Source organism: Rhipicephalus sanguineus, chromosome 6 (genome assembly GCF_013339695.2).
Source record: "Rhipicephalus sanguineus isolate Rsan-2018 chromosome 6, BIME_Rsan_1.4, whole genome shotgun sequence".
Classification (NCBI taxonomy): Eukaryota; Metazoa; Arthropoda; class Arachnida; order Ixodida; family Ixodidae; genus Rhipicephalus; species Rhipicephalus sanguineus.
This window is the reverse complement of record NC_051181.1, coordinates 112,198,288-112,216,116: the sequence shown is the minus strand read 5'-3', so window position 1 is coordinate 112,216,116 and position 17,829 is coordinate 112,198,288. Positions and strand designations below refer to the sequence as shown.

Sequence of the window (17,829 nt, the reverse complement as noted above, 5' to 3'; positions counted from 1 at the left end):
TTCCTCTATTTCACGGCGCGGCCTACTAGACGCGGCAATTTGTGGGAAAAGCATTAAATCATTATTTTCCGCTAGTTTCCGCCTGAAATTAAGGCTGTGTTTATTGACTTCAGCACCCAGTCTCTAAATATGGCTGAAAATCTTGGCGGCGAAAATTTTGTTCAGTATCCCTTTAACGTCGTACCTGAAATGCCCTTAACTAAAGAACATGATACAAAAACGAAGATCTGCAAAGCGGAGTGGCATTGTCTGTACGGGGGGAGGGGGGGTGGTGACTTAGGCTCACAGCATTGCCCTGTTCACCAGCTGTACCTGTAAACTCCTTCTTTTCCTGCTGGTTGTGCAGCAAGTCGAGTTTACAAGTATGAATCAACTAGTTTGCAAAGAAGTCTACGTGTAGCTGGGCCTCGGGACGTGGGCTTGTCAGATGGGCCTCTCAATGGCCTTCTGTTGCTGATTGGATGAGCGAAAGAGGGGGGGAGGGGGTGGGCAATCGCAACCTTTAATTCAGACAAGCTGTTGATGCTTAACCTGCTCAACTACATTATTTTAACCCATATTGTAATGACCAGAACTCCACCCCTTCCTACCACAGCGGGCACCATGCGGCACCTTTGTCGAACACTGTGAACAGTAACGCCTAGCCAAGTTCCATCGCACGCTAAATGGAACCATCAAACGTGCGCGTACAAGCACAGGCGTGGTGCGTATACATTTCTCAGCGGCGAAAGCCAATTTTGCGGGCGCTGGAATGTGGCGATGTTCCCAGATCAGTAGTTTGGAATGCCGCTCTCGTACGAGCAGCCGTCAGTATCGATCGCGTCAGAGCGAAACAACCGCAACAGCGAAAAAACCCGACAGGAAAAAAAGAAACGTAATGTATTCCGTTTTCTCCCTCTGCGTCTGGGCGCCTTTTCGGCCCAGAAAGCGGCATTCAGGGGGAAGTAATAAACATGCGAGCGGCTTTTTTGTCGTCTAGTCATTTCGCTGCTGTTGCCCCTTCCATCATGGTGGAAACCAGAGTTTCGATCTAACCAGAAGGGTCACCGTCCTTTCTTTTTTTTTTTTTCTCATAAGGCTCAGAAAAGCACCGGCCGACTGGTTCGAGCGATCGGTAGCCCAGCACACTGAGAACAAATTTACTAGCGATACATGCACGGTGTATCGCCGGAGACTTTCTACTGTATACAGCTCCGCTTGAACTACCCGTCACTACAACTTAACATTAAAAGCCTTGACGCGAAACGTGTAGTAGTGCTGCCGCGTTCACTTTTGTCGGGAAGATGATGTTCTACGGCCTCTTTGGCGAACGCATGCAGTCGAACACATATTGCTATGGATGTATATGGATAGACAGTATAGCAGCCTGCAAAGGTAGTATAGCAGCCAAAAGGTAGTATAGCAGCCTGCGTTAAAGATGGCTTCTTCAGGGCACCTTCCCTTACGTGGCAAAGCCCGTTTTAGAGATCAAGTACTAATGACTCGAAGCTAGTTTCTCTGTGATACTTTTGTTATAGCGGCGAAGCCTACCTTTACACAGATGAGTGCTCACACGCGAAAGCTGTTTTCCCTATAGTACACTATGTGTAACATGGGGAAGCCCGTTTTTGCAATAAAATGACACGAACGCGAAGAGTGAATCAAAGCATGCTTATTCAGTAATTATAATCTTATTGTCGTGAAGACTGCTGCTAAAATCAGCCAAGAGAAGCGTGCGCGAAATATATCTCTTTTCGTGGTATGTGCCTGTGTGTGGTGAAGTCCGACGGCGGAGCTCGCACTCGTAGAGTGCACTAAAGCTGGCTTCTCCTTAATATGATTCTTATTGTGGTGAAACCCGCTTCTAAAAAATTTGCAGCCGGCCTTTTAATAGGGCTCTTATTGCGGTGAAATACGCTTCTAGAAAATTTGCAGCCCCTTCTCCTTAATATGACTCTTATCGTGGTGAAGCGTGCTTCTGGAAAATTTGTAGTCGATTTCTCCTTAATATGACTCTTATTGCGGTGAAGCCCGCTACTGAAAAATTTGCATTTGGCTGCTTCTTAATACGACTCTTATTGTGGTGAAGCCCGCTTTTGGAAAATTTGGAGGCAGAAGCACGCATCACAGCCGGGTTCCTCACTTGCCCATTGAAGCCCTCATTGGAAAAATACTATCGTTTCGTGGGCTATCGAATTAATTACCTACCTGTAGTAATGCGGGTAGGTGCATAAACCCTTAGTGGGTTTAATAGTCACGACAATAAACAAGGCGCATGCGCCTTGGGCTGAGTTTCAATAATCGCATCGTCCAATACCAAGGCAGTTATGAGACTCATTAGCTGCATCATCATATATTTGAAAGCTAAGTAAGAAAACGTAGGCAACGGAGTGAGCTAGACTCGGCGAGTGAATTAACATAGGCGGGATTAGCCTTGCAGGGCGAACCAAGCTCTTTACCGCTATGGCGCGTGAAATTAGTGCGCGCGATGGGTCATTAAGTTATAAAAACACACTAATGCGCCTCTCCCAAGAAATGCGAGAGCACGCGTGAGAAATACCTGTCCATAAACATTGGTCAAGCTCTCCGCAGGACCACGTATAAAATCTGCGCTGCCTTAATTTGCGTTGTAGAGCGACCCCTTTATATGTATACAGATAGCCGCAGAGCTTGCAGTGATCCGATGATGATCAGCCGGTCTTATAAAGCGGCGCGCTCTTGCGTAAGTTGGAAGATGTGACGACTAAGAAGAAGCGAAACTTCTCGCCGTAATCCGTTTAATATAAACAATGGTGTAAGCCTTTTAATATAAACAGCCGTGCGGTAAGCCGTTTAATGTAAACGGCTTACACATCTAGCGACGACTACACGTCGTCGTAAGCAGAGTAACATAAACGGCTTGTGCGAAGTGTTTTGAATGTCGTCCAAGGCATACGAAAAATCAGCTTATTCGATGCCTAACTCAAGAGGGAGCCGTTATTGTGCACATCTTGCGTCCTGAGAGCTCGGTGCGGCAGTTTATCGGCAACGTAAAGACTGCTGAGGAAATCTGCCGCGCAGCAATATCCTGCTCCAATCCAGTGACAGAGGCGCGTGCATATGGTGCATATCACCTTTCATGGACGTGTCTAGGTTTGCAGTCGGAATGCTTCCGTCTCCTAATGCAAGCCGGCTTCCATTACAATGCCACGATCAGCTGTAACCATTGGGTGCTCGACAACATACTCCACAAAACACTGTTTCAGTTCACACATAACACATTCCTTGCAGCACACATTTAATGCACGCATCACACCAAGCATTATCTTTATGTTATGTTATGTTATGTTATGTTATGTTGTTATGTTATGTTATGTTATGTTATGTTATGTTATGTTATGTTATGTTATGTTATGTTATGTTATGTTATGTTGTGTTATGTTATGTTGTGTTGTATTGTGTTGTGTTACGTTATGTTGTCATGTTATGTTATGTTTCATTTAGTGGAGATACGAATTTTTTTGTTTGTTGTTTCTTATTATGCTATGATAAATTAAAGAAAAGGGATTCTGGGGAGAGAGCGAGAAAGAGAAAGGTTGAGTGAAATGCAGGGAGGTTAATCAGAAGAAAGTTTTTCGGTTTGCTACCCTGAACTGGGGAAGGGGTAAGGGGGGCAGAAAGGTAAGAGGGAAAAGGGTTAAAAAAATTAAACACACACACACTGAAGCGCAGGAGTGTCATAGTCGTTTAGCGAGGCCGGTTGAGCGCAGAAACTTCAGCAGCGCCTTCGTCGCTTTGTGGTTGAAAGCTCGAACGTTCCGGCACCCCAGAATTGATTTTTCGGAAAGCGGCTGGTCATCGAGGCGTGCTAGCATTGCTGAGAGCTGTTGTCTCTGGGAGCTGTAGTGAGGACAATGACACAGGACGTGCGCAATGGTTTCCTCGCTGCCACAGTGATCACAGGCAGCACTGTCTGCCATTCCGATTCGATAAGCAAAGCTGTTCGTGAAAGACACTACAAGCCACGGGCTGCAGAGGACTGAACCACCTATGCCAATATTATCAAAAGCAAACGTACGCTGAAAATTAAAGGAAGAATTACAAGAGGGAACAGACGAGAAAAGAAAGAAGCTAACAAAACAGTATGAATATGCACATGTGTGTGAGTAATCGTAGAAATATAGGGCAACACGGCGCGTAACCCTAATTCTCGGGCACTATACGAAAATGAGCCGATCTCTCGTCAAGACTAATGCCGTTTTCTGTGGGATCAACGCAGCCATTTCACAGTGCTCTTGAGCTGCTCTGACGTACTAAACTGGTGCGGTGATCCGGCTAATCAACAATAACCTGCGAATGCGTTCAAGTCGTCTGAACCGCATGACGTCACTTTTGATTACTTTCTTTTTCCTTGCAAGAATCGCATTGACTCCAGCCTTAAACCCTGCGGCACATCGAGAGTGAGTAATTTGTTTCCTGGTATAAACGTGTCAGGAATAGATGTCAGTTTAAGGCTGAGCTTACCGAAACCCCCGCTTATTTCTCTCTCTCTCTCTCTCTCTCTTTGTCATACTTTTTATCTTTCTACCTCCATCGCCCACAACAGTAGCGCGTAGGTTATCAAACCAGATTTCGTTCTTCTGGTTATCACGTCTCCCGTTCTCATTTCCCTTCTTCCTCGGTATTTCCCTCTTTCTGCAAGAGCCGAAGAAAAACAGCGGCAGATACCGTGCGCTATCATGTGACAGGATGTAATCTGGATGACTAATACAGCGTGAAGATTCCCGCCTTCTGAAGTGCGAGATACCAAACAAAAATCTAAAAAAATATTTCTGAAGCATCGTATAGAGACGTGGCCATAAACAGAAGACAACCATAACAGGACACAGAAGATATGCTACAGTTCGGGCCCAGAACAGCAACAAGATCTGGTTAGCCGAACCCGAACGGCGGCAAAAGCCAATGGTCTTCCGGACTAGGGGGTCCGACCACAAGAACGGCATTAAATGTTTGAACAGCGTAGCCGTTTAAGCCGAGCGTCAGTCCGTAATCTGTGGACAGAAATTATCATCATCATGAACCGGCACGCGCTCTCTTCGTCCCCTTCTTCATCTTCTTCTTCACTCCCAGAACATGTGCACCGATTTTTCCGGCGTGGCATACAATAAATCTTATGGATGAAAGAACGAGTACAGAGAGAGAGAAAGAACGATAGAAAGAGAGAAATTCTTGGCGAGGCGGGATTCGAACCTACGTACCCACGATCCGAAGGCGAGCGTCTTAATTAACTACTAGGCTATCCAGGAACGCTAGCAGAACATAACATAGCCTTAGTATAGTACAGTATAGAAAGGGTGTGTGAAAGGGAAGCAATAGAGAGACAAAGAAAGAAAGAAAGAAAGAAAGAAAGAAAGAAAGAAAGAAAGAAAGAAAGAAAGAAAGAAAGAAAGAAAGAAAGAAAGAAAGAAAGAAAGAAAGAAAGAAAGAAAGAAAGAAAGAAAGAAAGAAAGAAAGAGGAAGCGATAAATAGAGAGAGAGGGAGAACGAAATAGAGGGAGAGAGCTAGAAAGAGAGATAATAAGGAAGTGGAAAATAGAGAAAGAGGAAGCGATGACAGAGATAGAGAGAGAGGAAGCGATAAATAGAAAGAGATCGAAAGAATTAGGAAGTGAGAAATAGAGAGATAGAAAGAAAGAATAAGAGAAAGAAAGATAGAAAGAGCGAGAAAGAAAGAGGAAGCGATAAACAGAGAGAAAGAAGAAAGAATAATTTTCTTAAATATCTGAGGTTTAACGTCCCAAAACCACGATATGATTATGAGGGACGCCGTAGTGGAGGGCTCCGGAAATTTCGACCACCTGGGGTTCTTTAACGTGCACCTAAATCTATGTACATGGGGCTCAAACATTTTCGCCTCCATCGAAAATGCAGCCGCCGCGGCCGGGATTCGATCCCGCGACCTTCGGTCAGCATTTGAGTGCCATAACCACTAGACCACCGTGGCGGGGCAAAGAAGAAAGAGAAGGAAAGATAGAAGGAGCGAGAAAAAAAGAGGAAGTGAGAAATAGGAGAGAGATAAAGAAATGGAGGATACGAGAAAGAAAGCTGGAAAGAGCGGGAAAGAGAAAAATAGATAAAGAAAGAAAAAAATAGAAATGTACCGAGACAAAAGAAAACATATAAAAAACAGAGAAATGAGAAAAAAGAAAAAAAGAGAAAAATAAAAAGAAACAAAGAAGGTCGCCATGCTCCGCACTTGCTTCAGGCTTTGCACCACTAGTGCGAACCCGCTTTAAGTTTTTAAGAATAAATGTTTTAGTCTCTGTCTCTACAGATTTTTTTTTGTGCTGGCTATCTTTTCTGCCTTTCTCCTTCCCTCACTCTCTCTCATTCTTCCCACAAGTGGCGAGGAAACATAGTGGACGGTGCTGCACTCTCTCGCATGAGAGCAGATAATATATGAATAGACGTGACATAGTACAAAGAAATTTTTGTTGCGTGACACCTTGCGCCGCCTCATTACTTTCATCTTTGGCGCTTCTCCGCTTATTGTGACATATAAACGCAGTATTATGGACGAGTTCGTACGGTCGCATGACGAAACCATCGCACATGCACAAGGAAAGAGAAACGAAGACAACACTTGGCTGGTCCTCGGAGTGTTGGTCTCCTTTTTTTGTGTGTGTGTTCTTTCTGTCTGTGCTCTGGTTTCGCCACGAAACGGACTCTTGACCAATCCCCCAGGGTGGGTGCAAGCCAAAATTTTAGGATCTACATCTACTACAACTACGAAACCGAAATGCTCCCTGAAAAGGGTTGTTTGCTGTGAGAGTTGGCATTACATCTTAGCTTCGGTAGAGTGAAATAACAAGGACGAAAGAAAGTGAACACAGACACAGTGTACTCCCAAGGGAAGCCACTTACTGAAAATTGACAGTTTGTAAGCACAAACCAACACGTAGTACCAAAGATTACCCCAAAACACTGAACATGCCTAATGATGCGTATTTAAATAATATGAGAAATCGTCGAAGAGGGGATGTCACTGCAGCTCCAGCGACATTTCCTGATCAAAGATTTCTGATACTTCAAGCCTTTATCTTCTCCCGAGCTCGTACGACATCCAAGCGTGCTATGCAACAGAAGGCTACGTGACACACGCGTTACTCTCTTGCATGCTTCTTCGATTTCACGTGATGTTCACAAACTCACAAAGTCCCTTATGCATTTTCCTGAGGCAACCCGAATGTGTAAGCCAGCCGGTGTGGCTATTTTACCGCGCACTTTATATCACGCGAGCGCCGCTTTTACAGTGAAGCCATCTACCTCTTGACTATGCGCGGCCTAGTCCCTCGAGTGCCGTTCTTTTGTTAATCGCGCGAACGCTGCAAATACTAATGAACGCGCAGCTCGATCCACAAGATCCGCGGGTGGTCAGTGATTTTTTGCGTCGACATGCGAGCCTTCTGCTCAGGGATCACGTTCATGTGGGACATACAAGGTTTTTTTGTTTTCAAATCACAGTTTGCGTTGTGGCTACGTTCATTTTTATTAATTCTCATTCTTTGATGATGGCCAAGTCGAGATTCTCATTCTAGCTGCTCGTTATTGCTGTACTGTTGCGTCACGGCACTCCTAGCCGTCGTCACAGTGGCAGCTATATCCTATACTAGTGGCGGCCATACCTGAGGCATCATGTGGTGCAGGCGCCTCCGGCGGGGCATGTCCGGCAGCAGCGGCATGGCGGGCGGCTCTTCGTCCTCCTCTTCCTCGGACGAGATGGGAGAGTCCGGGAAAGTGGACGCAATGAGCGCCATGCTGCGGTCCTCGGCACTGGTGCCGCAGTGCATCAGGCCCCCGCCGACGCCCAGGCCCCCGCCGGCCGGGTGCATGAGCCCCATCGAGTCGTTGGCCATGGGACCGGTGGCGGGGGGCCAGCGGCGCCTCTCCTGGCGCAGCACCTGGTCGATGGCCTCGAGCACGCTGCCGCCCGTGCTGGTCGCGTTGCTCACGACGCTCAGCTCGGGCGACACTCCGCTGTCTCCTGCAGGCGTAAAGTTCATGCACACGGTCGGTGTAAACGAGACGGTAATTTGTACGCTCGCGTACCAGTAATGGTAGGCGCGTGCTGCGCAACACGACTTGACAACACGGCAGCAAATGATAGTGTGAGGATGCAAGCCGCAGAATTTTTCTCGGGCTCTCTTGCTCTCTCTCTGTCTCCAGCTACTGTCACGGGTCTTATAGCTGAGAAAAACCAGTATAGACGTTTAAAGTCTTGTGTGCTGCTGCCGCATCTGAATGACACTGCATTGCTAGACGTGCAGCCTCTTGATTTAATGCGTCAGTTTCGGACCTTCACCCACGTGCTTAGCAGCGCAGCTCATCTGTTGCTACAGGCAACAACGACGGACATGCGTGAAAGAATTATCTGCAACAATGAAGGGCAACAATTAAATATGGCAACGTGAACTGATAAGTTACCTTGATAAAAGATCAGATTGCCATATCAGAAACGGTTGATCGCCGACAAGGCCACGATCGGGAGGGCATCGATTATTGGAAAACGGCGCGTAGAAATGCGCGTGTGAACAGCGCACCTTTGAGGGCCGCATTTCTGTATACACTCTAAGAAAACATCGAGTATTTGGGGGGTATTTCTGCCACACAATAAGATCGTCATCCACTGCGCGTACTTTCCTCGCGTTATCACCGCGGTCCCGGCACTTACCGGCCTCGAACGGCGCGCGCGTTATTAGCGTGACATAGCGTTCTTGATAGGAAAGTGACGAGAGCCGGGTTTTCAAGAAAGGAAACGCGAGCAAGCCAGATGACGATTATTGTTGTGTGGCAGAAATACTCTCCAAATACTCGATTTTTTTTTAGAGTGTACCCGCATTTATCGCTACTCGCCGGTGCCGGGATTTTCCTGTACCACGTCGCCACCACCGAAATCTGCAACTAATAGAAGCTTCGCTTATAAGCAATTATCCGCGTAAACCGTCCTCTAAATGTGGCTTTGCCGCAATTACACCATTGCTGCCACAAAGCCAACTTTACGACTAGTACGGTGCATTTTTGTTGATATGCGAGTGCATTTAATACTTGGAAGCGTTAAAGAGGGGACGAAGAAACAAGAAAGCATTTCCATCGTTTTTTTTTTCTAAAAGAAAAATAGGCCATTTAAGCCCTTTAGCTTTTCTTCAGTGTTTAATTATTACCGCTTTGACTCTCGTTGAAAACATATGCTGTGATTTTTTTTCTAAAAGAAAAATAGGCCGTTTCAGTCCTTTAGCTTTTCTTCAGTGTTTAATTATTACCGCTTTGACTCTCGTTGAAAACATGAGCACTCAGGAATGTCAAAGAGCGTGTTGCTATTTCATAACCACGCTAAAGTCCGACAACTTTTCTACGCCAGAGCGCTAACGGTACTACCAAGCCACTTTAATTTCTTATGGTCACGATATAACGACAAAAAAAAACAGAAGGGGGCAACAGATTTCTGTTAAGTCCAGCCAAGTGTAACAAATCAGGTCACCGCACCCTGTTCTGTGGCCACGATAAAAGGCTGAACTTTTAAAAAGAGGTGACATTATTAATCTTTTGGGCTCGCCTTATAAATTAACTGCACGGTTCGCAACAGGCTAAGGTTAAACGAAACCTACCATTAAACCATTAGCGCTCGGGTTACAGCCGGGTTTTTCTCCACGAGCGTAGTTATAGTACGGACATACAGACTAGCGTCGATTGCACGCGTGCCATTCTCACTCGGATGGTTAACGCTTCCTTTCGTGACTCGTCCTGTCCATTCGGACAGCCTCGTCCGGTGATTCGGAGCCGGATGCGTCTCTCGTCGCGAACCGGCGTTGCCTGCGTGAGAAAACTTTACCGAGACGAGCCTGTCGGGCTTCCTCGCACGGCCGTAAATAAGGCGGGAAAGCGGCGTTGTCCTTCGCCGTACAAAACAAAACTAATACGCCCCTCTGTACACTGCCTTCGCAAAAAAAAAAAAAAAAGAGGAAAAATAGATGTAGTCGCGTCTGCGCTCTTCGTACTGTGCTATTAGTTTTGTCTTGGACGTTCTATTCGCTCCGTGTTATGGTCAACACAGATTATCGGCTCGGTGGAGAGCCGTTCGTTTTATACGGACGGCGAATGTGCGTGAGTTACGAGAGCAGGGAATTGGGGGGCCCAGACATACAGAGAAGAGGGTCCCCGAAATAATTGGCTGGTCTTAGCGTTTACGTAGAAGGCGTGAAGAGTGCGACGTTCTGACGCTTATATACGGGCTGGCATTGCGTCGAGCGACAGATTTAACGCCTTTCACGTGACTCAAGTAAGTAACGACGACAATTCGTCGTATATGTCGAGCTTACTCGGCGGCGATTCAGATCATGGCGGAGTGGGGGGTGTACATGGTCTCACTAATTCTGTGCAGCGTGTCGCGAAGGCTACAACTCGTGTCAGCGAGGAAAACCATCTGCGCGTTCTGGAAAGACGGCTCGCCTGCTAGTAGTGAGCTAATGTATTCCTCACGCGAAGTGCCTGTTCGGTCGGCGTCGCTCGGAGTGCGCTCAGAAGTGGACAGTGAAGGAGCGAGAAAGAGAGAGAGAGAGAGATAGAGGGAGTGTTCTTTAATGAGTACTGGAGAGGCCCGCCTGGTCGCATGCCTAGCATGCTACTCCAGATGGAGATGGCGAAGAGCGAAGGGGCATACGCGAAAAATACAGAACATACAGAAAGCACGCCGCAGCACTCAACAAACTTGAGTATTTCAATGAGGCAAGTTGCCTCTAAGAAACTTTGGAAGTGCTTTCTTTGCGTGACAGAAAAGTTCACGGTAAAATGGAGACTTGAAGCGTTGAGAAGTCGTTTTAATAAGGAATGCCGCTACAGCAACTGCTTCATCGGTTGCCCTGACGAAGGCAAGTCCTCATGTGGAAACGTTTGTTCCAGTCCTTGTTCCGCGACTTTTAATCACTTCGTTGTGTGAGAAGCGCTGGCGCAGCGTTTGTCCGTGAACCGAGAACGTCTCTTATTTCAGAAAAACTCTGCGGTTTTTCTTTATTTAAACAAATATTTCCCTCTCTCTCATACTCTACGGAGCCACATTTCAAAGGTTCTTACCATTATCGTGATGATTATCTCATCTGTTGATGATGATCGATAGTCATCACCTGATAATGATTATCGTCATCATCCAGTGTGGCACGAAAGCTTAGTTCCCTCTGGTATCTTCCGTTATCACTCTCCAGCATTAACATGACCGGTCTTCTGTGCCTGAATGTTTCCTCTAGTTTCACTACACCACCGAGCTACCCCGTTGCCCCCCATTTCCACCGCAATCGACTGCGTTTGGCTTATCTTGGCATACATTCATGATTACCTGTTCTGCGCGTTACATGTCACACTAGGTGTAACCCTCTTAATCTACATGTATAATCTGCTTCCTTTTTAATATCCTTAGCATACAGCCGTATTTTTACCTACCACTGCTTTATCACCTATCTCCCATTGATTTTTTTTCCTCGTCTGCCGTTCCGGAACGAATTGCTAACCATTTAACCTCCAAGACCTGGGCCCAGACTAGGTTGGTGTAGGCCTGGGTAGGATCCATAATGTGAAGGACAGATGACCAGTGTTTAGTCATAGCGATGAAATGGATACGAAGGGATGAGAAACGCAGCAGGGGACGGCAGAGACTTAGGCGGGGTGACGAAATTAAGACATTTGCGGGGGTTAAATGGACTCTACTCGCGCGGGACAGGGCAAATTGGAGACCGTTGGGAGAGGAATCCACCCTGCGGTGGACATAAAATATGATTACGATGATTATTGCTATTGATCCTCATGCATCGCCGTCGTCACCCAGAACCTAATCAACATCACTCGCGTCTGGATCTCCATCACTGCACGAGCGTGCTATAAGTATCCCTCAAATGCACGGTTTGTTTCGTCTTCTTTTTCTCTTTTCGCTACGCTATCTCCTCCTCCCAGTGCAGGGTAGCAAATCGAACGAGCGTATGGTTAACTTTTCTGTGTTTTTGTTCTCATCTGCCGAATTTCTTCTTTTTTTTTTCTTAATTTTAAATGCTGAAAAATGTGAACGTAGGTCTAGCTATAACGATATTCCTAATGCGTCAATCACTGGGAGATAATGTGAAATAAAAGCGATGAAGAAAAGCTCTGCACACGCACTCTACACCGAAAGGACTGTTACTCGTCGTTTGTTTGTTTGTTTGTTTGTTTGTTTGTTTGATTGTTTGTTTGTTTGTTTGTTTGTTTGTTTGTTTGTTTGTTTGTTTGTTTGTTTGTTTGTTTGTTTGTTTGTTTGTTTGTTTGTTCAAATGAAGTGCGACCCTTTCAGCCTTGCTGAATTTATTAAGCCGAAAGCCTTAGATGCCTCATCGAGTGCTAAAAGCGACCGGCGGCGGGGGCGTCTGCTCGAAGTGGCGCAAAAAATTGTCATCGTGTGATGACGTCATCGCGACATCACACATAGCCAAACTTTGTGACGTCATTATGACGTCACATGATGACGCCATCACATGACACCGGCACTAGTGCAAAATCACGTGAACTGAAGAAGCCTTGGGACGTGTCCCTTCTGGGAGGCAGTGCAAAACCATGTTAGGTGTACAATGTTTTCGGGGGGAGGGGCGGGGAGAGGGGGGATCAGTACAATCAAGTGAGAAGGAAAAGATGATTTTCGCATTCGAGTCGTTTCAGGCGAATGCATAAAGACCGTGTGACCTTTTTTTTTTTTATTTCTTTGCTCGTCAGCCACAAGTGAGCTAGCTCTCATAATGAGCTTTTAAGGAGACAACAGACATCGTGTGCGTGTCAAACACGTTTTCTGTGTGGGCGATTGCTTATGTTGATTGCAGGCAAGCAATAACCAAACGTCGGAATAACAAATGGCATAATCCCATAAATAAGAATGAAACTAATCAAATAGCAGTTACTGCGGAGCATACTTCTTTCACCCCTAGCTGTCTATGCCATCATTTTTTTTTTCAGCCTTCTGCATAGCAGGCCAGCCGGCCAAACGAACATTGTGTCCGAGTTTGGACGACGGGCTTTTAGTGAACAGATTCAGAGGTGCAAATTTGTAACCACCTGTCAATTGCGCACCATAGAAAAACCGAAGCGGGCAGCCACCGCTGTAAGCGAAGGAGATGACAGACTGCGTAAGTTATCCGCGTCACGCCTTTAAAGCTCCTGCAGGATCATATATCCCACGAAAACATACCTTGGCGCAACCGCGCCAGCTTATAGAGCTCGGCGTGCAGTCGGGCATTCTCCTCGATCTGCTGTCTTCGCTTGGCAATCTCGGCCTTAATGGACGCCTTGCGCTGCTCGCAGCTGTCCTCTTCGTCCTCGGAACCGTACGGCGACGGATGCCAGGAGCGCGGCTTGCGGCTCTTGTCACCCCGCCGCCGCGTCCGCCATGGGTCGGACCTGCGCCATAGATGGTTTGAATATGCAGGACACGAGCGTAATACGTACGGTGCTATGAGCCACCGCTCGTGTGGTTATGCTCACCCGGCAGCGGCGGATCGTCGCGGTTCCGGGGCGGTGGTCCAGGACTGGTCGGCGGTCCGGCGACGTCCCGACCAGCCGAGCAGAGCGGCCAGGTCGCCCTCGGAACGCATGTCTCGATCGCGCAGCTCCAGCAGGCGCCGCCGCTCGTCGGTCACGCTGCGCAGCTCCTCGCGTAGCTGCTGCTTGAGCGAGTTCATGTACGAGGGAAGACGGCTGCCTACTGTACCCACTGTGCCGACGTTGCCCATCGTGCCAACAGACCCCATCGTGCCCACCGAACCCATTGTGCCCGTTGTTCCCATAGTGCCTACAGTCCCCATTGTGCCCACAGTGCTGATCGGTCCCGTCGAGCCCAGCGCGCCGATGGAGCCAACGCTGCCGATGGAACCCAAGGTCCCGAGGTTTCCTAGAGTGCCGAGGGTTCCGACGGTGCCGGCTGTGCTGGACGTGCTGATGGTGTTTGACAAGCCGACCGTGCCAATCACACTACCGATGCTGCTGATGCCGCTGACTGCGCCGGAGGATGCGGCCAAACCGCCGTCCACAGAGCACGCCCGAGGAGGTGGTTGAGGCCTGTTGGGCCGCTCTGGTGCCGACAGCACGCGCGCGCGGTCCTTGGCGCGACGCGCAGGCACGGGCTCCTGGTCGCGTGGCAGCGGCGGCAACCGCCGGCGCACCTTGGCGTCCGGCTCGCTGCTGGCGGGTGACTCGGCCGGCTCGGGCGTCACCGACGGACTGCACGCCGGCGGGGCTGCCGACAAGCACCGTGGCGCAGGCACGGGTGGAGACGGCTCGGGCAGCTGGCGACGCGGAGTGCGCGGCGGCGATGCCAGGCTCAGCGCCTTGTTGAAGTCGGCCAGCATACCCGAGATCGTGCCGCTCGTTGCACGCGGCATACGGCGCTCCTCGTGGAACTGCTCCATCAGCTCCTGCTCGGCTGCCTCCAACGAAGGCGACACGTCCAGGATGGGTGACAGATCGCTCACCGGCGACCAGTCGGCGCGACCTGGCAGCGGCACCGTGCGCGGGATGCCCCCACCTCCGCTGTTAGCCAACTTGTCCTCGGCGACAGCCTCCGCCTCTAGAGTCTCTAAGTGCGCTTCGTGACTGGACGCGGCGACCGCGGGCAACTCCTCCTCGTCGCTCTCTTCCTCTTCGGCCTGCTGCGAAGGCAACGGCTGAGGCGGCGGCCGTGAGGCGAGCGCCTGCAGCCTTCGCTGCTGCTCTTGTTGCATACGCTCAAGCCGACGCTCTTGCTCCGCTTGGCTGAGCTCGGCCTGGCGCTGCTCTTCTTGTTCTCGTTTGTGCTGCTCGATCTGCTCGCGCTGTATCCGCCGCCGCTCGGCCTCCTGCTCGTCCTCCGCGGTCGACGCCGCCTGCTGCTCTGCCTGGGTCGTGGCCGTTGATGACACAGGTCCCTGCTGCTGCGCAGATGCTGCAGACTGGGCGTCGGCAAGCTGCGCCGCAGCTCGCTGCTGTTGCAGCTGTTGCTGCTGTTGCATCTGTTGCTGCATCTGTTGTTGCATTTGCTGCATTTGGTGTTGCTGCTGCTGCAGTTGGTGTTGCTGCTGCTGTTGCTGTTGCTGAGATTGCTGCTGCTGAGCCATGGTAGCAGGCTGCACGGTTTGACGCTGCTGCATGGCAGATGACTGCAAAGAGGCACGTTGTTGCGCGGGAGAAGAAGGAGGCTGCTGTTCGGCGTGCGGCATTGTGGCACGCTGCGCCGCGGCAGAAGTGGGCTGCTGCGTGGGCGTTCCAAACTGCGTCGTCGTCGCGCCATACTGCGACGCGGTAAGCTGCGGCGTTGTAAACTGCTGCACGGCAGGCTGCGTAGCCACCGGTTGCGTTCCGGCAGGCTGCTGCGTGGCGGCAGGTTGCGTAGCGGCAGGTTGCATAGGTGCTGCAGTGGTGAACTGCTGCTGCTGCTGGTACTGCGGCTGCTGTTGGTACTGCTGTTGGTATTGCTGCTGTGGTTGCTGGTACTGTTGATGCTGATGATTCTGCTGCACGGCAGCGGACTGCTGCACGGGCCCGGCACGCTGCACGCCGAATGTGGCACGCTGCTGCGTGGGCTGCTGCGAGGCGGCCGCCGGATACTGCTGCTGCTGCTGCATCGCGCCGGCGGCGCGCTGCATCTGCTGCTGTTGTTGCATGGCTGCCAGAGGCGGCGCCTTGGACATCGGGGCCGGCTGCCGGAAGCCGTCCTGGCGTCGAGCCTCTTGCGACTGGCGGAACTTGGACTGGCACTCCATGCACACCCACGGCCTCTGCGACCGGCGAACGGGGGCGGGGCAGGTGGCGGCGTGAGCGGAGCGGCGCGCGCGGTCGCCGCTGCGGAGTCGCGCGCATCCTCACCTTGCCGTCGGGCTGGGGCAACGCCGAGCCGCAGCGCGCGCACGCCGCGCGGCCGCAGTCCACGCACCGGCCAGAGAGCTCCAGGTCCGAGCCACCGCACAGAGGACATCGCTCCCTGCGCACGCAGAGAGCACGGTGTCTCCTCGCGCCCGTGTCGCCGCAGTGGCTGCAGCGAGTGCTTACCGCTGCGGTGGCTGCGGCGGCGGCGCCGGCTCCTCCAGGTCCTGGGCGCGGGCCATCACCGACAGTATCTTGGCCCGCTCGGCCTCGGACAGGCTGCTCAGGTCGAGGTCGGGCGGCGCGGCGGGGCCTCCTCGGGGCCCCGCCGCGGCTGCCGCCCGGCCCGGCGGCAGCTCGGCGCTCGCCTCGTTTCCCATGCCCAAGATGGCCGCCGCGAGGCCTGCGCGGCCGTCGCCACTGCCGCGGGTACAGCGCGCAGGCGCCGGTCGAAGCGCCGCGCTCCGCCGCGCGCCCTCCAGGGGGCGTGACGAAAGCCGAGCTCCCGGGGACGACGCCTGGCGGAACGGGACGGGAAACTTTCCTTGCCGTAAAGTCGAGTAGCGCGCGAAGGGTTGAACCAGTGTGTGACGATGTTGAGGGAAACAGACAATGCTTGCTCCCTTGAAGACGCTATAGTTGTGTATTAGTGCCGCTAGATACGAGGGATGGGGCATAAATTAACACTGTGTAGAATAGAATGGCACGAAACTCTTCATGAAACAGCAAAAAAAAATAAAGCAATGTCTAACCAAGCGTGATCATTCGACTAAGAAAAAGACGAGTAACTTATGTTAAGGAGAGGGAAGTTCCAGTGCTTCCACAATGGTTCCGTGGAACTGCGTGAAGTTAATCGCAGATCTCACTAATGTTATTGCAGCGTAGCCATCTTGCACGCAAAAAAGAAAGGCATTTGCTAGCATGTTTGTGGTAAGTGACGATCTGATCAAGTAGTAATATCCCGACGGGTATAGGACTGCTCACGAATTGCAAGCCAACCTTTAAATGTGGCTTTCTTGCAGCAACACTATTACTGCAAGAAAGCCAACTTTACGGCTTGTACATTGCAGTGACGGGAGGGCGCGTTTACGTGCGATATTCGTAAAGCAACGAAGAGCGAACAGTATTTAAAAATAGATAATGGGGCTTGACGTGCCTAAACCACAATAAGGTTATGAGGCCCAACGTTGTTTGTACTACTTCGGTGCAGGTTCTTTAATTTGTACTTAAACGTGAGTGCACAAACGTTTTTTGCACTTCGCCCATTTTGAAATGCGTATGCCTAGGCAGAGAAAACTACAGCGATATAGAAAATCACTCCCCCACTATTCCCGCGTTTCTCTAAAAAAAATTGGCCATAAAGCCATCCCAATGAAGTTATTTGACAGCTTGGTCACTATCGCTTTAACGGTAGTGAGAAAAGCGACTGATCATGAATGTCCGCGAGCGCGTTATGCTGTAACAGCGCAATTTTTTGGCAATAGGAAACCTTCATTTATTTGTTCTGATTGGGAAAGTGTCGCCCGTTTCCTGGACATCTGTAAGATATTTATTTTAGAGGAGTGAGGGAATTGGGGGGAGGGGGGTACATGAAGTCAGCTTCCAACGGGAATGTTTCCGTGGGACTGCGTAAATTTAATCAGCGCACTCACTTATATCTCACACGCAATGAAAAAAAAGCATTTACTTGTGTTTGTGCTAGTTGACGATCTGATCAAGCAAAAAAAAAAATAATAATTAGCGTAGCTTGCGCTGGAGGCGCAATGCTAAAGAGACAGTGGAGCTGATGCGCACCTATGTCGTCCTGGCTTTTGCTGTTTTGTTAAGTTTTCCAAATTTTCTCTTTCTTTCTTTCTCTATTTCTTTCTTCTTCTCTTAGTTTTTTTTTGCCCTTTTTTACTCTGCTTATTTATATTTAATTATTCATCTCCACCCTCAAAGTGGGAGACCTCGTTTCAGACTCCGTTAAACTTG

General features: G+C 49.8%; 1 protein-coding gene across 1 annotated transcript in view; it reads right to left on the bottom strand.

Annotated features, from left to right (window-relative positions):
- LOC119396186 (protein piccolo) overlaps nt 1–16,259 on the bottom strand; it is a 31,765-nt gene extending 15,506 nt beyond the window's left edge. The window contains exons 1-5 of the mRNA XM_037663280.2: nt 16,042–16,259; nt 15,859–15,973; nt 13,504–15,770; nt 13,211–13,419; nt 7,644–8,002 (exon numbers count right to left, since the gene is read on the bottom strand). Of these exons, the coding sequence (XP_037519208.1) occupies nt 7,644–8,002; nt 13,211–13,419; nt 13,504–15,770; nt 15,859–15,973; nt 16,042–16,235 (3,144 nt within the window). The 5' untranslated portion in view covers nt 16,236–16,259. The remainder of the gene's footprint in view (nt 1–7,643; nt 8,003–13,210; nt 13,420–13,503; nt 15,771–15,858; nt 15,974–16,041) is intronic.
- Nucleotides 16,260–17,829: the final 1,570 nt, after the last annotated feature.